The 27,047-nt window shown below is 37.0% G+C and overlaps 1 protein-coding gene and 1 long non-coding RNA gene across 3 annotated transcripts; both read left to right on the forward strand.

Annotated features, from left to right (window-relative positions):
• Nucleotides 1-13,049: 13,049 nt before the first annotated feature.
• Nucleotides 13,050-17,634, forward strand: LOC127559410 (uncharacterized). The gene is made up of 3 exons (XR_007953130.1): nucleotides 13,050-13,310; nucleotides 16,710-16,793; nucleotides 17,434-17,634. It is a non-coding gene; the product is annotated as an uncharacterized LOC127559410 (long non-coding RNA).
• A 719-nt stretch (nucleotides 17,635-18,353) lies between these two features.
• Nucleotides 18,354-26,664, forward strand: AQP8 (aquaporin 8). 2 transcript variants are annotated; one of them, XM_051967324.1, is made up of 7 exons: nucleotides 18,354-18,678; nucleotides 18,965-19,019; nucleotides 19,214-19,472; nucleotides 20,723-20,849; nucleotides 22,755-22,969; nucleotides 24,592-24,726; nucleotides 25,995-26,664. In XM_051967324.1, the coding sequence occupies exons 2-7, from the start codon at nucleotides 18,965-18,967 to the stop codon at nucleotides 26,041-26,043; spliced, it is 840 nt and encodes a 279-aa protein (XP_051823284.1). In that variant the 5' UTR covers nucleotides 18,354-18,678; the 3' UTR covers nucleotides 26,044-26,664. The 2 variants fall into 2 exon arrangements, with proteins under 2 accessions (XP_051823284.1, XP_051823294.1); XM_051967334.1 differs by lacking the exon at nucleotides 18,965-19,019 and having other exon boundaries at nucleotides 18,356-18,678.
• Nucleotides 26,665-27,047: the final 383 nt, after the last annotated feature.

Consider the following 27,047-nt stretch of genomic DNA (forward strand, 5'->3'; position numbering starts at 1 on the left):
TCATTTGTTGTTGGTTTTTGGATCATCTCTTTCCCGAAAATTAACTACGAGCTGGCATTGTTTCTCAGATGTGAAAACAGGAACTTTGTACACAGAAGAAATAAGACCATAGGTTATAAACCAGGAAAAAAAAAGAACCATTCTCTCCAAGCAATCAAAGGATTTTGTGTCCCATAGAAAAGCTCCTGGTAAAGATCCCCTTAGTATATTAGGATAAGATGCAGTATTATAGCAATAAGTGAAGGATTGAGCTTTATAAATGACTAGGACTTTAATATCTGTATATTCGTATTAGGCTCAACTCTTTGAGGACAGCTATTCTGCTATCTTTTTATCTTTGTCTCTCCAAGTTGGCGTAGTACTTTTCATATAGTAGAAAAAGGTTCTACATAAGTTTGAATAATATAGTGGACGTTTAAGAAATGACTGTTGAATTTAATTTAATTTAAAGTAGCCTTAAAAATTACCTATTGATTATAATCCAAAGAAACTGAAAAGGATAAAAGCAAGTCAGAAGTACAGATTCACTTTACTCCAGTTTAATAAACATGGATTAAAATATACATTATGTGTAACAAAATCCTACTTTAATGCCTCTTTGTGGAGTGGAGGGGTCCTAAGGTTCTTGAAGGCTAGCAATAAAGTATAAACTCCGATAAATTCTTCCATGTTGGAAAGACTTCCAATATGGTCTTAGCAACAGAAAAAATCTGCTCTCTGAGGACCAACTTAAATGAATTACTGAAATGCTTGTCTCTTGTAAGATGGGCAATTGGTTATGAATAAAGAATTCCTCAGGTTGTCATAGCAACCCATGAAACAAATAAAAATTAAAATGGTCCACAAGCCTGTGCAGGGTCCCTTTCTCCTTCTGTTGTGACAGTGGTAGACTCATAGTAAAGGGACAGAGTGCTAAGAATCACACTTTTTGAACTGTCTACAAACAAACAGTAAGTTAACTGTTAGTACTCTAAATGTGAGATCTTTGTCCAGTAATGAGTGGATGTAGTCTAAGAAAGCTGTCATATCAACAGTGACATTTTTGCTATAAATGAAACTGGAAAATATGAGCTGCCTTAAAAGCTCTTCTATAAGGTATCTCCCATATATAACAAAATCAAACAAAATTTCTTGAAAGATAATGGTGATAACTTTGTTCACTGAACCTCTAATTATTAACATCAAACCCTAGGAGGGATGGGCTTGCCAAATGTATGTGCTGCTGCCATGTTGGATTTCCAAGAGCAAGTGCAAATTGAAGAATTTCTATGTATTCTAAGATCCTTCAACTACTTCTATTTGCAGATGACATTTGTTGGCTAATATTTCAAATGGACCTCTGGCTTCCCAGTGGTGGATGCCATCTTTACTAGTAGACCACCAACTCTTTTCTTTCTTTTTTTTCTTCTAATTCATATTCTATGGTCTCATTTATCTTATGTGCTCATTTCGGTTTCCTTCTAAATAGACAATATAAACTTTCAGGCAGAGACAATACCATGCAACATTGCAGAGATACCCAAATGAGATCTACAATCAATCAAAAAAGTTTAACTCAACATGGGAAAAACTAAATGAGTGAAAATGGCTTATTGATCTCACTATAATTTGTAATTGGATAGGTAATGTGTGATCCATTATACCTTGGACAGGGAGTGCAGTGGACAATGAGCTGGGCCCAGAATTAACGGAGGAGAAGAATGAGATGAATTGCCTTTGTGAAATGACGTTATGATTCTCAGTTATAATATATGTAGCATGTTCTCTTCAGTTTGAGTAACTGGAGAAAATAAATTGTGTCTGCTGAAAGGGCGTATGCCTATGGCTGGGAATGGTAACTGGCAGAGACTAAAGAAATCAGTAAAGTTAGATAAAATTTAGAAAACTAGCAATTCAGAAGAGATTAGGGAGACTTTTTTTCTGTATCTCACAGGAGTGAGATGGTCCAGAAAAATGAAACTAAGAAACTGGTGGATGGGCTGAAAATACTAAAAAGATGTAAAGATCATAAAACACCACAAGGAATGAGTGGAAGGTGAAAAGTGATCAAAACCATGTCCCTAGCCCTCCCCTTCTGACCTAACTAGACTGTAAGTGATCCTGGATTTTTTCTACTCATTTGGGATCAATACTGCTCATTTAAGGAATTCCATTTTATTTTCTTCCTTTCATTTGTTTATTTATTCATTAGTTTGTTTATTCAAGGCATTCAGGGTTAAGTGGAATGGAAAATACCAATCCAAAGAGAGAACTATGGGTACTGAATATGGATTGAAGCCTAATATTTTCACTTTTTTGGTTTGTTTTCTTTCTTAATGTCTTCTCTCCCCCCGCCCCCCCGCCCTTGGTCTGATTTTTCTTGTACAATATGACAAATATGGAAATATGTTTAAAAGGATTGTACTTTGAAACTTAATAAGCTACATCATATTGCTTGCTGTCTTAGAATGAGGGAAGGTAAGGGAGGTAGGAAGGGAAAAAATTCAGAACACAAAGTCTTACAAAAATGAATGTTGAAAACTCTTTACATGTATTTGGGAAAATAAAATACTATTGAGAACATAACATAATCTACATGTTCATGCACTTAAAGGCAACGATATAGTCTAGTATTTTGAGGAGTTGTAATGAATGTTTGGGTGCGGATTATGAACTCAGAGAATGAGAAAATCTTTCAAAAAATACCTGGGTCCAAGGCAATCCCAATTAACTTTGAATAGAAAACGCCATCTGCTTCTAGAAAAAGAATAATGGAAATTGAATATAAATCACCACATGCTATGTTCACTTCTTTTTTTCTGTTTTTTTTCCTCTCATGGTTTTTCCCTTTTGTTGTGATTTTTCTCTCTCAACATGATTCACTAGGAAATATGTATTTTAAAAGTTAATATATGTGTACATGCTATATGGGTATAAAAGTTAATATACATGTTAATATAAATATATAATACAAAAATATAAATGTTAATATAAATACATGTAAATATAAAAATATAAATAAAATTACATTTTATACATGTATGAAATACTTAGGAGCCTTAAGTCAGGAGACAATCTCTAACACAAAAATTGTATATGAATATTTAGGAAGAAGTCAAACAAAGTATAGGAGAAATTCTAAGACAATATCACTTATAGATGGGGATACAAGGCATGCTGTCAGGGGGACAGTATGGCATAATCACTAGACTCAGAATCATGAAGACCTAGCTTCAGGGGTGCTAAAGTCAGTTCCAACCATCCTCCCTCTCCCCATCATGAGAGCTGATTGTTAAATTTTCAGTGTAATCATTTGTTAACACCTCAGAAATTGGCAAATATCAAGGCTTGATTTGTTATTTTGTTGATTATTTCTACTTAAGACAGAGATGGGGAAAATATTAATAATGCAAGTTAAACTTAAAAATTTACCCTACATAAATTTTCTCAGAGAACTATTTATGGACCCAGCCACTCCTGCCTGGGTTCAAATCCCAACTTCAAGACTGATTAATTATGTGACCCTGAACAAATTACTTTTCCGTTTCTGATGCTCAGTGTTTCCATAAATTAATGGAGTTAATGATACTTGTAGTGGATGACTTGCTGGGTTGTGGGGTTTATATAAAAAAATGAATGTAAAGTGCTTTTCAGAGGTTAAAGGGCTATGTAAATGTGAGTGCTTCTGGGAGCACAGAGGGGCTATGTCTCCTAGCTGTGGGGCAGAGAATCAAGGAAAGCTTTGTGCAGATCACAACACCAGGTCTGGGCTCTTCTTTGAAGAAAAGAGCATATTTCTAGCATGGTGCAGGAGAAAGAGTGCCAGATTTGGAATCAGAGGACCTGGTTTCAAATCTTTTTTTCTACCCCTTAATCCCCATGTGATCTTTAAGAAGGTCAAATCTTTAAATGTCAAAAGGATGAGGAAACTCATCTGTAAAATGAGGGGGAGGAACCAAAAGCTCTCTGATATCCTTTCCATTTTTAAGTCTGATAGTATGAACAGATAAAAATTTAAGAAGAGATCACTCTAAATATAAAGGATGATCTGTGAAAAGGTGGAGCAACAGGAAAAGGCAGGACAATATTGGAGTGGCTGGAGTGGAACAAAAGGTAGAAAAGTATCTCAGAGCCAGATTGAGTATTGAGAAGGTTATTTTGTAATTACAGAAAGGTAGTCTGACCCAGGGAATAGAGATATGACCTCAGAGTAGAAGATCTGATTCTGATATAAAATGCCAGGGTCCTTCACATCTCTCTAAATCTCTTGAGTGGCAGAGAAGGATCCGGGGGCTGCATTAATCTGCTTTTGTAGAGGTGAAGTTATTTGGCTGGGGCACAGGCAAGGATCCATATAGCCAAAGCAGGATTCAAGTTCAGGTCTTTCTAACTCTAAGCCCTGCACTTGTGTAATTACACTTCTCCTAAAAGTGAATTGAATGAAAGATAATATGAACCTAAATTTAAAGGATGTCAGTGGCAATGGAAAAGAAGGCACTGATGCAAGAGATACTATGGAGGCAGAATTTATACAACTTGGTGACTAATAGTGCAAATTGTCTTAGTGATGGGGCAAAAGTCCTGATCCCAGAAATGTATGTTGGGGTTCTAGGACTCTCCAGATTGGGACACTAAATATTGGAGTTAGGGGGTTGGACCTCAAAAATATATTGGGTTTTGGGCCAGTGTTGTGAGGTGTTTCAAAGGCTTGAACCATCTCCAAATCACAAGACAAAAATTTTATTATGATGTTGCTCACAATGGGCTAATTTCCAAAAGGGAGTTTTAGCAATTAAGAAAGGGAAAGATGAGGTTAAGTTCACCATTAACAAGGGAAAGATTCCATTAAGGCAGGATAAGTTCCTACTAAAAGGGGTTGGTGGGGGGATTACTTCATTGATTGATAGGCTAAGTTCCCCCCAAAAAATTAGCCTTTGTGATGCTTAGCAAGGAGGCTAGCTCTAAAAGGAATCAGTGAAAAAGTGGAGTACCATTAGGTTTTTTTGGTAGGAGAAAATAACCTCAAGGATTGACATCATAAGTTGGCCTTCTGAATGAATACAGTAATTGTGGGGTTATGATAATTTTGTTAATATAAGGAATTCAACAAGGGCTCATTGCAACAAAGGAACAAAAGTTCCATTTAAGGACAAGATAGTCAATCCTCCTCCCTGCTTGCCTTGGGAGTACTTGTGGGAATTCAAGTAGGGCCCACTACAACAAAGGTCTGCTTAAATTCACCAAAAGCTGTCTTCTGTCAACCCCTTGCTATGGCCCATCTAGATAATGAGTTGCTACTAAGGATATGGCTTTTTGCTGGGATCTTATTAACCCCATTATTTGCCTTGGTAATGAAAAGTGGGTTTTAATATGGGTAAAGAGGGGGAAAAGTAGGTTTTAATTAGGAACTTTTTCTGTCCTTAAAAGATTTTATTTAATAAGATGAAGTGTAATGATTGGAGAAATTGAGGAGGAATTAAGAATGGCAATGGCTTCAGACATGGGTGATAGCAGTAGAAATGGACAAGTTAGGAGAATGGAGAGATTTTTTTCAGAGGATGATAAATTCTATTTTATGCATGAGTTTGGTTGCCAGTGGGACATCTAGGTGTGTGCTTGTGGGATAATTCACTAGGAAAATGGAGATGCAACATTGAAGTTCAAAAGAGATATTAGAGATAGGGATATAGGCTCCTGAATTTAGAGGAGGAGGCAATCTTAAAGGTCATCTTGTTCAACCTTGTTATTTACAGATAAAGAAACTGGAGACATGAGATAAGTTCTTTATTCAATGTCACCCAGATTCTCTGATTCCAAAACCTTTGCTCTTTCCATGATACCTATGCTTTGAGAATCAGAGGAGTGAGAATTGAAACCATGAGATGGAATGAGTTGGGCAAACTAGAAAGGAGTGAGAGAAAGAGATGGTGGCTTTGAGGAACAGGCACCGGATGCCAGGAAGAGGGAAAGAATTCAGTGAAAGGGAGTGATTGTAGAGCAAGAAGAGATTATCAGTGAGCAGTAACAAATGCTTCAAAGAGGTCAAGAAAGATAAGGACTCAGAAAAGAAGACCATGAGATTTTTGCATGATCAGATTATTAATGACATTGGAGATTGCTGTTTTCAGTACAGCAAAGAAAAAAAATGTATCAGGGAGATAGGTAAATATAGATATTAAAGAATGAGTGGGTGGTAGGGAATTAGGCGCATGGTCTTTCCATAAGTTTGGCAGTGATTGGGAATGGGGGGAGATGATGATTACAGAGTCATGGGAAAGATTCCACTTGCCTCTCCCCCTGCTCTGCTTTTCAATGTTCCTTGGAGAGATATGAGAAGCTTGCTACAGTAGATAAAGAACCTTGGAGGCTGGAAAACCTAGCTTCAAATCTTGTTTCCAATATTCTGAGGAAGTCCATTAACCTCTCAATGCCTCTAACAAGTCTCTAAGACTAAAGGTGATAGGATAGTTGCTGATTTGCATTGAGAGAGTTTCCTTACAGGAGAATTTCCTACAATAATGAAATCATGCGTCAGGATTCTTGTCCAAACCCCAAATTAATATGTTGATAGGCAGAGGAGGAGATGACAATAAAGAGGGGTGAGGAATGAAAATCAGAGTGGGGATGTGTGAAAGAGCAAGATCTGAAAGGAGGGGTATGGTCAAAACAGGGCAGAAGACTAAATCTCTCCCTGAGGCTTGAGGTAAGGAAGAGTGGATGACTAAGGACAGAGAGGTTTTAAAGCTAAAGGGAGTTGAAGAAACTCACATTAGATGATTCTACTAAAATAGAAAATGTGTTGGGTATAAAGGATGATACCATAAACACATTAGGAGAGCAAGGGCTAATTTATCAGGTCTTTGGAGAAGAGAGGAATTTATGACAAATTGGACAACTTTGATTACATTAAATTAAAAAGGCTTTGCACAAACAAAACCAACAGAAACAAGGTTAAAAGTGAAGTACAAAGCTGGAAAAAATCTTTATAACCGGTGTTTTTTATAAAGGTCTCATTTCTAAAATATATAAAGAACTTCATCAATTTTATAAGCATATAAGTTATTCCCCAATTGATAAATGATCAAAGGATATGAACAGACAATTTTCAGAAGAAAAAATATAGATACCATCTATAGTTATATGAAAAAATGCTCTAAATCACTAGAGAAATAAAAATTAAAACAATTCTGAGGCACCATGTGAGGATGGTCCCCTCAAAATTGGAGGGGATGTGGAAAAACTGGGATATTAAAGCATTGTTGGTAGAATTGTGAAATGATCCAAACATTCTGGAGAGCAATCTGGAACTATGCCCAAAGAGCTATAAAACTATGCATACCCTTTGACCCAGCAGGGCTATTACTGGGTCTATATCCCAAGGAAATTATAAAGGGAAAAGGACCCATATGTGCAAGCATGTTTATAGCAGCTCTTTTTGCAGTAGCAAAGAATTGTAAAATGCCCATCAATTGGGGAGTGGCTGAATAAGTTGTGGTACATGAAGATAATGGAATATTATTGTTCTATTAAAATGATGAACAAGCTGATTTTAGAAAGGCCTGGAAAAATTTACATGAACTTATGCTGAGCAAAACAAGCAGAACCAGGAATACATTGTACACAATAACAGCAAGAATGTGCAATGATCAACTGTGAAAGACTTGGTTCTTCTCAGTGGTTCATTGAACCAAAGCAATCCCAATAGACTTTGGACAGAAAATGCCATCTGCAACCAGGAAAAAAAACTATGGAGATTGAGTGTAAATCAACATATGCTATGTTCACTTCTTTTTTTTTTTTTTTCCCTCTCCCATGATTTTCCCTTTTGCTCTGATTTTTCTCTCCCAATAGGATTCATAAAGCAATGTGTGTTAAAAGATAAATAAATTTTAAAAAGATCCCAAAGAAATACTAAAGAAGGGAAAGGGACCTGCATGTGCCAAAATGTTTGTAGCAGCCCTATTTTTAGTGGCTAGAAACTGGAAAATGAATGGATGCCCATCAATTGGAGAATGGATGGGTAAATTGTGGTATATGAATGTTATGTAATATTATTGTTCTGTAAGAAATGACCAGCAGGATGAATACAGAGAGGACTGGCGAGACTTACATGAACTGATGCTAAGTGAAATGAGCAGAACCAGGAGATCATTATACACTTCGACAACGATATTGTATGAGGACATATTTTGATGGAAGTGGATTTCTTTGACAAAGAGACCTGAGTTTCAATTGATAAATGACGGACAAAAGCAGCTACACCCAAAGAAAGAACACTGGGAAATGAATGTAAACTATTTGCATTTTTGTTTTTCTTCCTGGGTTATTTTTACCTTCTGAATCCAATTCTCCCTGTGCAACAAGAGAACTGTTCGGTTCTGCAAACATGTATTGTATCTAGGATATACTGCAACATATCCAACATATAGAGGACTGCTTGCCATCTAGGGGAGGGGGTGGAGGGAGGGAGGGGAAAAAAATTGGAGCAGAAACGAGTGCAAAGGATAATGTTGTAAAAAAAAAAAAAATTACCCTGGCATGGATTCTGTCAATATAAAGTAATTATTAAATAAAAATTAAAAAAAATTTAAAAAGAATTGGCTTAGAGAGGGAATAATATACATATTCATATATATGTATGTATGTGTATATATGTATATATACACACATGTAGAACTACATATATATGAGAAAATAAATATATATTACCCTATAGGATAGTAGGAGGGGAAATGGAAAGAGGGGGTACAGAAGAGAGGATAGATTAAGGGAGGAATAGTCAAAAACATTGTGTTTTAGGGGGGACAGGGTCAAAGGAGAGAGACTAGAAATAAACAATGGGGGAAATATAATTAGTAAGAATAATTGTGAAAAAATGAAGCCAATTTTCTAATAAATGTCCCATTTCTCAAACATATATAGTCAAATTGAATTTATTAAAAAAAGAGTCACTTCCCAATTTGACAAATGGTTAAAAGATATGAACAATTTTCAGATGAAGTAACTATAATTATCTATGGCCATATTTTTTAAAAGTTCTAATTCACTATTGATTGGAGAAATGCAAATCAAACAATGCTGAAGTACTACTACATACCTACTAGGTCATCTAATTAGGGGAAAAAAGGGAAATGAGAAATGTTGGAGGGGTTATGGGAAAAAATAAGACATTAATGCACTTTTAGAGGAGCTCTGAATTGATTCACTCATTCTGGAGAACAATTTGGAACTATGCCCAATGGGCTGTAAAACCATGCATCCCATATGATATAACACTACCATTACTAGGTCTATATCCCAAAAGATTTTTTTTTCTTTAACAAAAAGGAAGGGATCTACACATACAGAAAATATTTATAGGAGTTCTTTTCTGGAGTCAAGGAATTGCAAACTGAGGGGATGTTCATCGGTTGGGGGATGGCTGAATAAATTGCGGGACATGATCAAGCTGGAAAAAAATTAAAATAAAATAGAAAGTATGGTTCTCAGCAGTGACAGAATGAGAGAGAGGAAGAGAAGAGGAAGTCCATGTTGGGTTCTCTACCAAGAAAAGCCCAGGGACCTTGAAAATCAGGCCATCTTGTGCTGGAGGTAGAAAGGATAGAACAAAGTTGTTCAGTTATATCCAACTCTTTGTGATCCCGTTTAGTGTTTTCTTGGCAAGAATTCCGAGTAATTTGCCATTTTCTTCACTTTATTTTGACAATGAAGAAACTGAGACAAACAGGATTAAGTGATTCAGCAGGAGTCACACGATTACGAAGTACCTGAAGCCAGAAAGACTTTGAGAATCCTCAAAGTCTTAGATGAGAAGAGTCCTTTAGGTCAAAGAGCATCCAGTCAAGGAGAAGGGTTAAGCACCAGACAGAGAGATGGAGAATTCCACTGCAATGTAATTGTTAAACTATATCAGAGAATACTGTGAATTAAGAGAGGGGATCCATGAATGTGTGTATGTGTGTGTGCACACTAAAGGGGAATCAGGGAAGGTTTTCTAGAGCAAATGGCATTTGAGATAGAGTTTAAAGGGAGAGAATGAGAAGAGAAAGCATTTATTAAGTGCCTAACTATGTGTCAGGCAATTTGCTAAGCATGAATGCCTTATCGAAGCAGGTGCTATTTTTATGTTCACTTTATAGTTAAGGAAATTGAAACAAACAGAAGTTAATCAACTTGCATAGTCATATGGCCAATGTCTGAAGTCAGGTCTTCTTGACTCCAAGCCCTCAGCTTTATCTATCACACCATCTAGCTGCTTAGGTTTATAGTCATACCAGGGCTGTGAATTCTCCCCCCCTCCCCTCCACATATTTAACATTTCCCTTTATTCCTATTACATTTCATCTTAACTAATTCAGCCTATCTTAGTCTCTTGAGATCTTTTGGGGTATTAACTATCACAGAACATGTTAATTCTCATAGTTTCATGTCATCTGCAAATATGATAAAATAGTTTCTAGGCTTTTATTAAGGTCATTGGATATGTTCAGAGAAGGAGTGGCTATTAAGAGTTCTTTGATAACTCCTTCCTTCCTCTTCTTTGGGTTCACATGCAGCCTCAGTTTCTGTTTTTATTAGCTAACATGTAAGCTATCCATCCAAGTTTTGTTTTATCTACATATTTGAACTCAGGTCCTCCTGACTTCAGGGCTGGTGCTCTATCCACTGCACCACCTAGCTGTCACCTAGCTGTTACCTAGCTGCCTCCTGATGGAAATTTTGAAAAGAACACTCTATTGTAGTTTTCTGTCCATGGTAACATTGATTAAAAAATTAATCACTTTTTAGGATTAGTTTTTCAATTAAGTTGAGGTCCAGCCAACTATTATTTTTTATTTTGTTCTCTCAGACTAAAGAAAATCAGAGATATGTTAAATGCTTTGGTTAAATCTAAGGCTAATAGAGTTATCCCTCCGTATCACAGGAGTTAGAGACATGATGCTCCCCCAATCTGGAAAAGTCATATAAAAGTTTTTAGTCCTCCTTTTGTACCAAGAAATATGAATTTTTTCTTTTTATTTTATGGCGTGTTTATATTATCTTATTTTAAATTTGGTTTAAGTATTTGGTCATAGGATCTGTCATCTGCTGACCTTCATTTGTCATCTATGGATTCTGCAAAACTACCCAAAAATTCCCACTTCATTTCTTATGCTGAACTGCTACATATGATGGAGAAAACTGCAATATAGAAGAATAACTGTATAGATATGGTATTTGCCTGTTAGGCCTAGTAATCTCTTCAAACAAGGAAATGAAGCTTATCTGGCTTAAATTGTTCTTTTAAAGTAAATATCTACTGATTTTTCTCGTACATCAAGACAGTTATATAAATATGTATGTATATATTTGATTTAACATATATTTTACTGTGTTTGACATATATTGGATTGCTTGCAATCAGGGGAATGGAGTTGAGGTGCAAAGGGGGAGTAGGAACACAAGGTTTTGTAAGGGTCACTGTTGAAAAATTGTCTATGCATATGTTTTGAAAATAAGAAGCTTTAATTTAAAAAGTAAATGTCTATTTTTTTAAACATTAGTATGCTATATTCTCAAACACCATTAAGTTTTTCTTTCTTAAGCTTCTTAGGGGTATATTTTTCTTGTGAACAACTTCCTCTTCTGGTTTAGGAATAATCTACTCCTTTTCAGTCAGGATCATCTTGATATGGAAAGAGGAAATCATGGCTAGGTTGGTTTGATCATAAACTCTGTAATTTTGCCTATGCCTTTTGGGAGTTCCATTGACCTGATTATTCTCAATGATGATAGTATCTGTATTCAAATTCTTCAGTCTTCATTACTCTTTCAACTTTTGGTAACCAAGTCTTCTTTTTAGGTCAATGACTGGGTTCTGTCCCACTCCTTAACCTAAGTACACTTGACAACTCCACCATTGTATCCAAAAATAGGGAAAATAAGTTATTCCTTAAATAAGATAGATAAAATAATAACTTTTCAGATTTTTACATCTTCAATAGGCTGGGTATTTTCATGGTTGATCTTTAATTGAGCTCATGCTTCCAAATATCTTGATGTCATGATTTTGTGGAGTTTTTTAATAATATTTTTCTCCCAATACAATCTCCCAATTGCCAAGAGAATTTTTAGCATTCATTTTTACAAGATTTTGAGTTCCAAATTTTTCTCTCCTTTCTTTCCTTTACTTTTTTCTAAAATAGTGGACAACTTGTGGACTTATAGATTGTACATGTGCCATCATGAAGAATATATTTCCATAATAGTCACAGTTGTGGAAGAAGAAATAGATCAAAAGAAAAAAAAACATGAGAAAGAATAAAGTAAGTGAAAAAAAGTGTGCTTCAATCTGTATTCACAGTTCATCAGTTTTGCTTATTGGTTTGCTTATTTATTATGCTTTTTCCATTTTGCAACAGTTCAAGTATTCCAGGTTGTTTGAAAGTCTGCCAGTTTATTATTTATTATAGCACAATAGCATTCCATCATATTTATATACTTTGGCTTGTTTAGCCATTCCCCAATTGATAGGCATCCCCTCAATTTTAAATATTTTGCCCCCAAAAAAGGAGCTGCTATAAAAGTAACTTTGATCATGTAGGTCTTTCCCCCTTTTAATTGAGCTCTTTGGGATACAGAACTAACAGTAGTGTTCCTGGGTCAAAGGGTGTGTACCATTTGGTTGCCCTTTGGGCATAATTCCAAGTACTCTGTAAAATAGTTTGATCAGTTCACAACTCTACTAATAATACATTAGTGCCCCAATTTTTCCACATCCTCTTCAACATTTGTCATTTTCCTGTTTTGTTGTATTGGCTAGTGTTATGAGTATGAGATGGTATCAGAGTTGTTTTGATTTTCATGTCTCTAATCAAAAATGATTTTAGAGTCCTTCTTCATAAGCCTATACATAGCTTTCATTCCTTCATTTGAAAACTTTTGTGGTGTTCCTGAGGCCATTTTTGGATATTATCCCTGAGTGCTTTTGGAAAGTGAGAGAGAGAGAGAGAGAGAGAAAGAGAAAGAGAGAGAGAGAGAAATTTTTTAATGACTTAAGTTTCCCTTTCTCCCTTTGTTTCCCAGGCTAGAAATAAAGTGACTACTCATGGACCCAAGCACACCACAGATTGGTATGGGAACATTGACCTACTCAAATTCTAAACTAGGATTAGCTTGACAACTATGCCCAGACAATCCAATCATCTACTCTTCATCTCCCTGGGACTCACCACATTGATGCTATCTGTTCTGAGTGAAGTCACGTGATCAACATAGTCTACTGCATCTCAGAACTCTCAAGCTGCAGAGATGCACCAACCTCAGCTTCCCTATCAGAAGGGATTACAAATGTATATCATCACTCCTAACCCATAACTATTTTAAAAAAGTTTTATCAATTCATTTTGGTTTTACATTACAGTCTTTTTCTGTAAATAATCCCATATCTCCATTCCCCCTCTCCTTAAAATTAAATATTCTCTTATCTTTAAATTATCTTTTGACTTCACTATTATTCCTTTCCTTCCTTCCTTCCTTCCTTCCTTCCTTCCTTCCTTCCTTCCTTCCTTCCTTCCTTCCTTCCTTCTTCCTTCCTTCCTTCCTTCCTTCCTTCTTCCTTCCTTCCTTCCTTCCTTCTTCTTCCTTCCTTCCTTCCTTCCTTCCTTCCTTTCTTCCTCCCTCCCTCCCTCTCTCCCTTCCTTCCTTCCTTCCTTTTTTCCTTCCTTCCTTCCCTTCATTAAAGCTTTTTATTTACAAAACATGTGCAAAGCCTTCTGTTCCAAATTATCCCCTCCTTCCCCCCACCCCCACCCCTAGATGGCAGGTAGTCCAATACATGTTAAATATTTTAAAATATATGTTAAATCCAATATATGTATACATATTTATACAATTATCTTGCCACACAAGAAAAATTGGATCAAAAAGGAAAATAAACTGAGAAAGAAAACAAAATGCAATCAAACAACAACAGAAAGAATGAGAATGCTATGTTGTGGTCCATACAAGTTTCCACAGTCTTTTCTCTGGGTGTAGATGGCTCTCTTCATCACTGTCACTTTACCATTATTATTATTGTGTAACCATAACTTGTAAAGAAAGAGACTTTTTTTACATATTTTTGTAAATGTCTTTAATATCTAACTTAATAGAGGGCAGCTGGATTCCACCAATCTGTTGCAATATGCTGTTTTGGTTGAAGTACTGTATGTGGAGAAAATCCAGCCTCACACAGATTTGTGGTTAGTAAAGAGGGAAGGAAAGAGCATGTTTATTGGCAAATAAATATCTCAATATTACTATGAGAATAGTTTTGACCTTGAAGACCCCTGAAAGGGGCTCAGGAATCCCCGGAGTCAGTAATATTCTCAACTATACTAATTTTTCCCTTCTCAAGGTTCTTCTTATACTTATAACAGTACCTTGTTGTACTCTCTCTTTCCTCTCTAGAATGAAAATCTTGGCCTATATCATCTAAAATGGCTTTCCCACTTTCTAATATGTATGTCAATACTTAAAAAGAAACAATCCCAAACAAATAACTCATAATTTTTATCTCTGTGTGTCCTCCCTCCAATAATGCAGATCTCAACCTTCCCAATCCATAACAGATTGTCTTTGGGACTTATTGTAACCAAAAAGTTTCATGTTCCAGTGGACATTCTTAGGATAGTATCATATTTCTGCACGTACTAGCCTAGTTGTCTGATAGCAGACACAGTTCCTTCAGAATAGAAACTGTTTCATTTTTGGTTATATTCTCAGTCCCTAACACAGAACTTAGTAGTAGATGCTTAATAAACACTTGTTGAATGATTGATTGCACCAATGCTCTACCCCTACTTTAGATGTTTCCAGGTTGTTGTAGGACCCCCTGAATCTTTACTTTGTTGAAATAATCTTTGCAACCCAGTGTCAACTTTGTTACATAATTAGTGATCAGAAGATTTCATTAAAATTTATTGGTTTTAAAATTTTTTTGACTTTTAAATCACCAAAATTTCTCCCAGTGTTCCTCTCCCTGCCCCAAACCCACCTCAAGAGCCAGAAAAGCTGGAATTTAAGAATACAAGAAGGTACCAAACTGGGTACATTGAAAACACATTTCTTTTCATCTATAAGACAAAGAAAATAGAGATAGTAGTAGAAATTTTTTTTTCAAAGTTAAATTGTAATTTTGGGAATTAATTGATTCACCTAATATTTCTATGATTTTTTTAAGAGGAGAAGAGAAAAAAAATCAGTAAAACTGCTTCACATATCATAAAAGTCTAAAAATATGTGTAATGTATCACACCCAAAGAAGTCCCACCTCCGCAGTGCAGTGCAGTGGAGGTGTCTTCTCATATTTCTTCTGTGGAGTCATGCTTATTCTTTGTAATTTTGCACCACTCACTTTTGGTTGTTTTGTAGTTTTCATTTTGTTTACATTATTGTAGGCAGTGTATACATTTTTTAATTCACTCTATATTAGATCATGTAAATCTTTCCATGCTTCTTCCACTAGCCATGATATTTTTCATTTCTTATAGCACGTTCATATTTAATTATATTTATGATAAACGATAGTATGACAAAAGTGAAACAATGGCCTAAAGTTCAGGGCTTATGTGAGGGACAGGGTAGAGAAAGGGATCATTTAGATTGGGATTCAGGCTCAAGGGCAGGGTGTTTGAACTTTAGCCAGAAAAGATCTATTGAAAGGCCTTGCTAAGATTAATATCTGTTGTAACAGGAAAGATTACTATCCATAAAGTCCAGGAAAAAAATATGAGATATAGATAAATGCACTCACACATATATATGTATGTATATATGTATAGACACATATCTCCAAATTGCAACTCATTTCCTGTGTGTGTGTGTAGGGAATATTTATTTTCATGTACCTTCCTTAACTTCAAAAACTATTGAGGGACCTCCAAGCTGATTCTGACCTATATGATTCTGGTTAGTTTATTTTGTCCTTATTTATTTTGTTCCTATCCAATGAATAAACAATAATTCTAAATTGAATAGAGAAAGAGAGAAAACTTACAAGCTGAAAGAAACTTTAGAATAAAGAATATCCAAGTTTAAAGGTCATCTAGAAAATGTGGACTTACGTGAAATGATACAAAGTGAAGTGAGCAGAACCAGGAGAACATTGTACACAATCCCAAGCAACAGTGTATGAAGATAATGAGTTACCTATTTTCAGCAATACGATGATTCAAGACAATTCCAAATGACTCACAATGAAAAAAATGTTATTTACCTCTACAGAAAGAATTGGTGGAGTTTGAATGCAAATAAAAACATACTATTTTTCACTTTCTATATTTTTTGTAGAATTTTTTTGATCCGTGTTTTCTTTCATAATATGATTAATAATGGGAATATGTTTTGCATGATTGCATATGTATAATCTGTATTAAATTGCTTACCATCTCAGGGAAAGGGAGGAAAGGGAAGGAGAGAATTTGAAACTTAAATTTTTAAAAAAATCAATGTTAAACATATATTGGTTTACTTGCCATTTAGGGGAGTGGTGGGGGGAAGGGAAGAAAAATATGGAACACAAGGGTTCAATGTTGAAAAATTATCCATACATATGTTTTGAAAATTAAAAGCTTTAATAAAAACATATTTTTATTAAAAATCTTGTTTAAATTGTTAAATGTTAAAATGTTAAAAATTTGTTTTTACATGTAACTGGGAAAATATTATTTTTAAAAGAGATAATCTAGGTCAAAACCTTCACTTTACAGATGAGAAAACTGAAGGCAAGAAGTTGACCGTCTCATACAAAGTCACACAGAGTTAATGACTGTACAAAGGACTCTTACGCCCAGGTATCCTGACTTTCAAAGGTGGTAACATGAATAAATCCAGTTTATTATAAATATATTTTTGTGTTTCCAACTAACCTTAGACTTTTAGAAGTGCCAGTTTCATATAGCAGACATTTATGCTTTACAAACACCTTGCCTCATTTTTGAATTTTTTATTTTTTATTTTTTTGCTGAGGCAATTGGGGTTAAGTGATTTGCCCAGAGTCACACTGCTAGGAAGTATTAAGTGTCCGAGGTCACATTTGAACTCAGGTCCTCCTGACTTCAGGATTGGTGCTCTATCCACTGCACCATCTTGCTGCCCTGCCATTTTTTATAGAACCATTGAAACATATTTTTGGAGAGACCAGACCTACTGAAGTATGTATTAGCTGTAAAAGCCAGAAATCCCTGGAATACTAACCTTGTTCTAGTAGTGGACGAGCTGACAAAATGGGCAGTAACTTATTGGCATAATGTTGGAATTGGACTTTTCAATGTTGCAGAATACAAAGGTGTTTTTTGTTTGTTTTGTTTTGTTTATGTGGGGAGCAAAGGGATCTTTGGTCCAGGTTTTCAGCACTTAAGAGAAATTAGCTTATGGTTGGAAGAATTCACATCCATTCAGGAAACAAATTAACTCATGAAATTTGGTTTCAAGTCAGGGCAAAGCAGACCTGCAGTTCTGAGAAGTCAGGAAAGATAATAAAAAGAGTGCACAAAAAACAAACAAACAAACAAACCCCCAAACTACAAGCAACGACATCTCAGACATTGAGACTGAAGGTAATGTCCAGTGTTTCTTTCTCTGTTGTAATATTCCTTATAGCTCTAAAATTCTATGTTCTAAGGTCCCTTCTAGCCTGACAGTCAATGCTAAAGACTTCGAATCTAATGTTTTAGGTTCTGTGTTCTAAGGTCCCTTCCAAGTCTAACTTCTCTATTGTTTTAAAGTCCTTTCCAACTCAAATGTTTTATAATTCTTTATCTCCTTCAGTCTTGATTTCTTTAACTTTCAAATGGACTCATATAAAAGGCTCATAAGGATGTCTGTCCATAGAAAAAAATAAGATATGTTTAACATTTCATAATTGTAAAGTACCATTAAACTATAAGTTATCAATAAGTGAAAATAATAAGTTAAATGGTTATCTACTAACAGATTTTAGTAACACTTTAGGGTTCATAAAGTGATTTCCTTACAATAATCCTATGAAATAACTGGCACAGGTATTATGATTTCTATTATATGGGTGAGGAAACTGAAGTTGTGAGTGGTAAGTGATAGTCTCTAGTCACATATAGCTAGAATGTATCTGGATTGGGATTTGAATTCAGTAGTTCTTCTTCTAAATCCAGCATTTTTTCTGCCATATCCCATGATCTCTTTTTATTTGTTTGTTTTTGTTTAATTTTTTGCCTCTCTTTTTAAAAGATATGTGATAGTTTCCCAGCTACCCATTTCATTCACAGATCAATGACTTTGCTTTCTTGTGAAAAGGCTACTAAAGGTGCCCTCCTTTCTGAGTGCCTCTGTCTCTCCCTTTACAGGCTTCTGTGATCGTGCAGTTTCACAGAGAACCCTGCGTACATCACACAGCAAAAAAAGTTGTATTTTCCTCTGTTGGCAGAGAGCTTAGTGATCCTTGAACTCTAGCCTTATTGAGATAAGGTGAATTTCCACTTCTCTCTCTTGGAGGAGCCCCCTCCTTTATTTTATGACTGTCTCAGCACGAGGGTGAATTTTCTAGCCTCTTAAAAGCCCAACCTTTGGGAGTGCAGAGCCACTAAGAAATTCATCTCTAGGAGATAACTGCATCACAGGAAGAAGTCTTGAACTCCTTCAGCCTACAGAAGCAAGAAGACTATTTACTTTCAGCTAAGACAAGAGGACCTGTAAGAAAATGTAAGTTAACATTATTGTCTCTTTAATTTTGACAATCTTCTTAATTTTTTCTTTAAAATGGAAATGAAATTAATCTATTGGCAGCCTATGGTTACTCCTCTTGATCCCATGGGAGACTATTCCTATAAGAGGAGCCCAGGGTTCCATTTCTAGTAGATTTTAAAAATCACGATGGATAATAATAACAAGAGTTCTCATTTTTCTAAGCCTTTAAAAATTACAAAATCTTTTCCTCACAACATTCCGTGATCTAGATAATGGAATTATTATTGTCCCCATTTTATAGATGAGGAGACTGAGCCTCAAAGAAATGAAAACTTTCCCCCAGGACCACACAACTAGTAAGTGTCAGAATGGGTACTCACCTACATGCCTTATGGCTTTGAGACTGGTGTTTTTAAGGAAAATCTGGTAATGACTGGGCAAAAAATATAAATGTCTTTCTATTTTGAGACTGGGAAATTTTGTTTTAGGCAAGGTGGTGAAGGAGCCCAAAGATGTTGAGAACCACTGACCTATTTTTTCTTTCTACCAGTTATCCCTATGTGTGAGTCAAAGACAGAGAGCATGAAAATCAAGGAGAAAGATCTGGAGGGCAGGTATGACTTGTATCAGTCTCACTGGTACGAACGGTACCTACAGCCCTGTGTGGTGGAGCTACTGGGCTCGGCTCTCTTCATCTTCATCGGGTGCCTGTCAGTCATCGAGAATGTTGAGGGAGTCGGACGGCTGCAGCCTGCACTGGCTCATGGGCTGGCCCTTGGGCTCACCATTGCCTTTTTGGGAAATATCAGGTAAGATTCATTCTTTGGATCTTTGAATTTTGGATCATTGACAAAAGTCTATAGCATTGTGTTTTATGTATACTTACCTGGGGGTCATGTGGAATCCATATGCAAGTCAACACCTTCCAGGGATCAAGCCAACATAAATAAATAGGGACCATAGAGTCATTTGAGAGATAGCATGCTCTAATTAGTAGAGTAATGGACTTAGGATCAAAAACATCTGGATTTGAGCCATGTCCTAAACACTTATTAGCTGTGTGAACCTGGGCTAATTATTTAACCTATCTGGCCTCATTATCCTTATCTATAAAATAAGGCTGGATTTGCCATCTTCTGAGTTCAGAAATCACCAAATCCTTCAAAGTCTTCATTTTGAAATCATATGGGGCTTTAAGGCTGTAAAACATTTCCCTCAAAACAATCTTGTGTGGTAGGCAGAGCCCATGTAACAAATAGGAAAATTGGGGTGATTGTCGTCATGGCAAGGCAAGACCTCAGTGCAGAATTTCTAATGGGAACCTCGTGCTTTTCTTACCTCACTTTCTGCCTTTAAAAGCCAGATCCAAACAGATGGTATTTTTTTCTTATTATTTCTGTGCTTCAGGGTGATTTCTTTGCTTGTATTTATTTGGATACCCTGGACGCTGCATCTGTCTTTTTCTCTCCTCCAACCAAGAGTGAGATAAATCATAAAGTTAAACCCAAAATTGAAAATAAACAGAGAACTTGTGAGCCTTGGTACCTCTCAAGGAAATGCAGGTTGTCTCACTGAGATAACTGTATGAGTGCTTTTTAAATCTTGTCCACAAAATATACACCAGTAGGGGCATTTAAAAAAAATCCAATTTCCAAGAAATTTGGAATAGAAATTGAAGGAGGCAACATGGTCCAGTAGAACGAATATGGCTTTGGAAACAAGATCTAGCTGTATTGAAAGTAAAAATAGCTCATATTTATAGTATTTTACAAAAGAGTTTATGTCTATAATTATCTTATTTGACCCTCATAACAGCTCTGGGAGGATAACATTTCTGGGAGGAAGGTAGTATATTATATTTTATTTACTAAGAAACTGAGTATCTATAACTTGCTGAATTGGTATCAGAACCCAAGATCTTTGATTTGGAATACAGAGTTCTTTCTATTACTTCATGCTGTCATAACACTGGCTTTTGAAGGAAAACACTGCAGAGAAGGCAGGCTTGTGGTACTGTTTATTAAATTCTTTTTTATTCATTCACTCCCATTGGTTACAGTGGCGGTCATTTCAACCCAGCTGTCTCTTTGGCTGCGATGTTAATTGGAGGCTTGAATTACATGATGCTCATCCCCTACTGTATCTCCCAGCTGTGTGGAGGACTCATAGGAGCTGCTTTGGCCAAGGTAGGTGGTACATAGTAGCATATATAAAATAAAGCAAAAAAACCATCCCTGGATTTTCAAATGTTCTAGTCATTTGTTCACTCTCTCTCTAAGCTCACTGAGGCATCAGTTGCCTAAATCTTAACCTGTTTTAAATGGCCCTTGATCTCTGCTAGACTGCCATATCCTTAGACAAATTTAATGGTCACTATTTGTGTGAGTATGTGATAATCTTATTTTAAGATTTAAAAAAATTTTTAAAGACATCTATACAATAATAGCTATGCTATTAGAAACTCTCAACTGAGAAAATATATGGACAAAGATTACTATTACTCCAGTATTGCTTTCAAATGAATTTGTATTTTGTTAATAACAATATACTTTTGAAAACTAGTGATAGTTATATGTATGAAGACATCCAGCCTACAGAAGTTGGTGTTTATTTGTTTATAGGTTTGCATATTGATTGTAGAAATTTTTGTAATATATCTGCCAGTGGTTTGGGACTGAGCAGGGGCATTTCAGATTGGGAATCATTGGTTAGATTTTGATTATAGCTTTGAGAACTTATAATAAATAATTGTGAACTTAGTGTAAAATCCTCTTGCTCTGTTATCATGTCCTTTTTTCTTCCCTCTTTCTTTTCAACTCTTTTTCTTCCTCCCTGGGGAGATTAAAGATAGTTGAGGTTGTGTGACATCTTCCAATGGACCCATGATCTTATTGACATGGATACTTCTTCCAATGACCGAGATAAAAATCCACCCATTCCTTTCCACTCTGTGTGATTCTTAGCCATGTCCTACTATGAGTTTATCCTGAGAGGTCTGCCTAATGGGCTAAGGATCTCCATCCTGGATTGTGTATGTGTCTTTGCAAAGAAAACAAAGCAAATAAGCTTCCATTCCCTTTCTGCCTACAAGTTAGAGGGCAACAGTATTTAATTTAAGGATGTTTAAGCTGAGATTCATCCATTTATTGCAATCTAATCTAAGCTTTCAAGACTTTGTCGAACAATTCAGCTCATTTGCTCTGCACCTGGTCTTCCAGAAGATAAGTTGTTGACCTTTGTCAATTTTCGAAACTCGAGCTGGAGATTGTCTGTTTTTTTCCATTCCTGTCCCTGTTTCCTTCATCCAAGCCTCTGTCTGGCTGTCTCTGTCTCTTTGTGTCTCTCTCTGTTTCTGTGTCCATCTCCTTCTGTCTCTCTGTCTGTCTTTCTCTCTGTCTCTCTCTCTGTTTCTTTGTCTTTCTATCTCTGTCCCTCTCTCTGTTTCTATCTCTGTATATCTGTCTCTGTCTCTGTTTCTCTTTGTCTCTCTTTCTCTGTCTCTGTCTCTGTCCCCCTCTCTGTCTCTGTGTGCATCTCTCTCTCTTTCTCTGTCTCTCTGCTTCTGTCCCTCTCTCTTGTTTCTCTCTGTGTGTGTATCTCTCTCTGTCTCTGTTTCTCTGTGTCTTTCTGTCTCTGTCCCTTTCTCTGTCTCTATCTCTGTATATCTCTGTCTCTGTCTCTGTTTCTCTTTGTCTCTCTTTCTCTGACTCTGTCTCTGTCTTTCCGTCTCTGTCCCTCTCTCTGTCTCTGTGTGTATCTCTCTCTGTCTCTGTTTCTCTGTGTCTTTCTGTCTCTGTCCCTTTCTCTGTCTCTATCTCTGTATATCTCTGTCTCTGTCTCTGTTTCTCTTTGTCTCTCTCTGTCTCTGTCTCTGTCTTTCCGTCTCTGTCCCTCTCTCTGTCTCTGTGTGCATCTCTCTCTTTCTCTGTCTCTCTGCTTCTGTCTCTCTCTCTTGTTTCTCTCTCTGTGTGTATCTCTCTCTGTCTCTGTTTCTCTGTGTCTTTCTGTCTCTGTCTCTCTCTTCCCACACTCTGTTTACTCTGATCCTCTTGTTGTGGTCTCTATACTAATGGAGATACTTCTCTTTCTAGGCGGTGAGCACAGAAGAAAAGTTCTTAAATGCTTCTGGGGCAGCCTTTACAACCATTAGAGAAGCTGACCAGGTGTCTGGTGCTGTGGTAGCTGAGACCATCATGACATTGTTCCTGGTCTTGGCTGTCTGTATGGGAGCCATCAATGAGAAGACCAAGAGCCCACTGGCTCCATTCTGCATCGGTTTCACTGTGACTGTGGACATCCTAGCAGGGTAGGTTGAGTCATAATGGGTGGATGGTTGCCTGAGTTAGAAGCAGTTGAAGGGTACTAGGGGGGCAGTTAAAAGAATAGGACCTTAGTATAGGTATAAAGGAAAAAGGGGACTTAGGTGGTACCCAATTTCAGGAACCCTCTCACTGGAAACGGCAGGAGGCAGGGTGGTCTTTTAAAAAGACCACCAGCTTTAGAATCAGTCCTGGGTTTGAGAAAAGAATGACACTGTAGTAAAGAATTCTATCTCTGGAGGCAGAAGAGTTGGGTTGAAATCTTGCTTACCATCTGTCTTACCCTGGGAGAGTTACTCCATTTTGTTCTATAAAATGTAAGGATTGTACTAAATGGTCCCTTTCTGCTCTCATTCTAGGATTCTATGAATTTCCCCAAAGTTCAGACTTATGTCCTTATTGGCTTTGTGTCAATATACTTAGGACACAACTTCCCTGAGCCTTAGTTAACTCATTAGTAAGAAGATGGTAATATTTACATAGTCGACTTGCAGGATTGTTGAGAGAAAAACAATTCAAATCTCAAAAACCTATTAAGATATATTATAATTATCATTATTAATAAGGGACAGGGATAAGGACCAGACCTGTTATTCCATTGGTATGGGGAACTATCAGTAAGTAAATTCTTTCTGCCAAAGCTGGTTAACATTTGCTCTTCATCTTAATAATCTTAGAAAGTCACATGGGACTCTGAGAAGGTAAATGTCTTGGTCACACAATCAGTCTGTATAAGAGTCTGCTTGACTCAGACCATATCTCTTAACTGTTATACCATGCTAAATCTCAAATATATTTTTACAGATGAGGAAACTGAGGTTCAATAAAGTTAAATGCCTTTCCCAAAATCCCATTTAGTAAGCATTTTAGAAAACTTTGAGGCCAGAATTGGAACCCAGGGTTTCTGATTAAGACTTAATGCTTTTATCAGTACTGGCTTCTCTAGTAGTTTGGGAACAAGTCAGGATTCCTTCCCCCTCCCCCCATTTCCTGCCCCAAGACAATGTGGACCCTTGATATTACAAGAAAATTAATACTTTGGAGAAATATCATGTAGACTCTGATGACATTCTAAAAACTGTGATTTGACTTAAACTCCAAGGTGAATTCTAGATATGCCAAGCACTTATTAACCACTTACTGTATGCTAGGTAATGTGCTAAGCACTGAAAATACAAATGGAAAAGGAACACAACTCTTGATGTTAAGGAACTCACACTGAAATGGCTGAAGCAACATGCAAATAACCACACATCTACAAGATATATATAGAGGGTCTCCAAAGTCTCAGTACTGTTCTAAGCTTTAATAATTTAAAAGTGGATCAATACTTTTTAGGTCACCCAGTATAGTATCAGTGGAAGGTTATTTTAGGAAGAAGGGCCTGAGAGGAGAGGGCCTTTTTCAAAGGCCTCTTGTAGAATGTTGGATTTGAGTTGATTTTCAAAAGAAACCCAAAAAACTAAGAGTTGGAGATGATGGAGAGCCTTCCAAGCATGGTGAACAGGCAATGTCATGTATGTGTGTGTGTATTTACATGTGTGCTTGCCTGTGTATGTGAACAAGAAGACAAGTATAATTACAGATGTGTGTTCCTGATGCTTCACAGAGGGGCTATCTCTGGAGCCTGCATGAATCCTGCCCGAGCTTTTGGACCTGCGGTGATGTCCAATTATTGGAAGTACCAGTGGGTTTACTGGCTGGGACCACTGGCCGGCAGCGTGATTACAGTGATACTGATAAGGTGAGGGAGAGAGGGAAGGAGGGAGGGAGGGAGACACACACAGAGAGAAACCGAGATAGAAAGAGAAGACAGACACAGAGAAAGAGGGACAGAGAGAAGGGAGAGAGAGAGACAGAGAGAAAATAGGAGAGAGAGAAAGAGAGAGGGGGGAGGGAGACAGAGAGAAAAAAGGAGAGAGAAAGAGAGAGAGAGAGACAGAGAGAGAGAGACAGAGACACAGAGACAGAGACAGAGAGACAGAGACAGAGAGACAGAGAAAGAGCAAGCATATGCATCTGGGTTGGGCCATCAAGATCAGGGGAAGATCAAATGCTTCCAAGTGGACAAAAGGAATCAATAGAATGTGCAGGACAGGAGGGGTGCCTTCACTTTGATAATAAAGGCTCTAAGATTTAGTGAGAATGAGAGAGACCTGTACAGATGGGCACCTACCTGAACATTCTGCTCACAGGGAGTTGTCTTAGAGCACTGAGAGGTTTACTTACTTGCTTAGGATCGCAAAGCAAACTTGTGCCCTATGTGGACTCGAGCTCAGGTCTCCTCCACTCTCAGACTAGCCCTCTGTTGATTATGGCAGGCTGCCTCTTGTTCCCATTTTGGAGAGGAGGAAACAGAGACTGGGAATATTAAGTGGCTTGCCACTGGTCACACTGCTGACACATATCTGAGGCAAAGATTCAAGCCTTATTTGTAAAAGTTGTATATTAATGCCTATAGCACCAATCTCATAGCCATGTTAGGGTCAATTAAATTGATGAATATATAGAAGATTTGAAAACTTCTGGTTTCCTGAGATCTGTAGTTTTGAGGAACAAACATTGCCTCTCAGCCTTATGAAAACACGGACTCTAAGATAACTTTAAGGGTCATTTATTGTTATTTAGTGCAGGGGAATTCTGTATATCACTCAGTCACAGTCATAGGCTGTACCTCAACTGAACTTGGGGCTTCTTTTGTTTCCACAGCCCTGGGTTTGAGTTTAACCTCAACTCTGCTGCTAGACAATTTTGTGATCTTGAGAAAGTCTGGTTTCCACTTTGAAATTCCTATAAAATGATGTGGGTTTTTTTCTCAGTTCTAAGATTTCAGTGACTTCCAAAGTCTTCAGAATATCAAACTTGGGGGAGCAGGAGTCAAGTGACTTTTTGTGACCATTAAAAGGCATTCACTGTTCTCTACTCCCCCATCTCCCTTCCTGCATCCTAACAGAAGAAAGTTCTCTGCAAATGACCAGGACCTTTCCTCAATGGTTTTATTCTTTCCCTCAGGTTATTCATTGGGGATCAGAAAATTCGGCTGTTTCTAAAACACCTTTGATGTAATTGTTTATCATATGGACAGTTTTGCTTTGCTTTGCCACTGGATTCTTCTCATTTTGGCTTGACTTAGCATGGAACAATGAAGAGGAAGACCTCTCATGTATGGGACATGCCAGCTTTGGGTTGCTCCCCACGGGCCGTGCCCTGTTTTTCTACCTTAGCACCTTATTTCCTTCCTGTTAAATGGATGCTGAATCACACCTTCCTCTCTGGCTGCTGGACAGCTATTTATTGTTGGGAAGATTCCAGAAAAAACCTAAATAATGTTATTATCATCTCATGTGATCTGGGAAGAGACAGCAGGGAAGATGGAATTGCTTTTGTTGACAGGTTGGAGGGGACTGGGAATGAGGGAGGGGGGAAAGGAGGAAGAGGTGTAATAGCAACTAGAAGAGGGAAAGGGTTGTTTCATTCCCACTTTGTACAGAGGAGAGGGAAGGGAGGGAGGCTAAAAAGCCGGTTATTTAATTTCTTAGAGATTCTTTTCAAGAACAACAGAATCTTCTCCTCTTGTTTCTCCTATCTGCTAAGGGGAATAAGGGGTGTTTCAAACTTCTTATATTGTCTCTATTGATATGGAAAATTCCAGCACACTTTACAATAAACAGTATTTCTCCAACTGCCTCCTCCCTCATTTGCTGATTTTCTCTCTTTTTTAATTTTAGGAATGTTAAAAAATGTGTCCTGTTCAGGAAAATGGGGCCCTCAGGATGGATAGGGTGAAAATAACCCTGGGAGGCAGAGGGGAGGAAGGGGAGATGAGGGAAAGAAAAAGACAAGACTGGAAAAGGGAGGGAAAGGAAAAAGGAGAAGAGAAGAAGAAAAAAGGGGAAGAAAAAGGGAAGGAATTTCCTTCTACCTTCTTAATGAAGAAGACAGGAGAGGGAGTAGAGGAAAGAAAGGAGGAAAGGGGAAAGCAGAGAAGTAGCAGCAAAGAAAGGACAGTATGGGAAAGGAGAGATTAGGAGAAAGGAAGGGAGAAAAGGAAAGAAGGAAAAAGAA

The sequence above is a fragment of the Antechinus flavipes genome, chromosome 1 (assembly GCF_016432865.1).
Source record: "Antechinus flavipes isolate AdamAnt ecotype Samford, QLD, Australia chromosome 1, AdamAnt_v2, whole genome shotgun sequence".
Taxonomy (NCBI): Eukaryota; Metazoa; Chordata; class Mammalia; order Dasyuromorphia; family Dasyuridae; genus Antechinus; species Antechinus flavipes.

Bases quoted from the DNA above. Each gene is read 5' to 3' on its own strand.
- AQP8 (XM_051967324.1), top strand. From the start codon at position 18,965: ATGAGGAGACTGAGCCTCAAAGAAATGAAAACTTTCCCCCAGGACCAC. The intron at 20,850-22,754 runs GTAGGTGGTACA...TTCTCTTTCTAG, and splicing joins TAGGAGCTGCTTTGGCCAAG to GCGGTGAGCACAGAAGAAAA. The intron at 24,727-25,994 runs GTGAGGGAGAGA...TCTTTCCCTCAG, and splicing joins ATTACAGTGATACTGATAAG to GTTATTCATTGGGGATCAGA.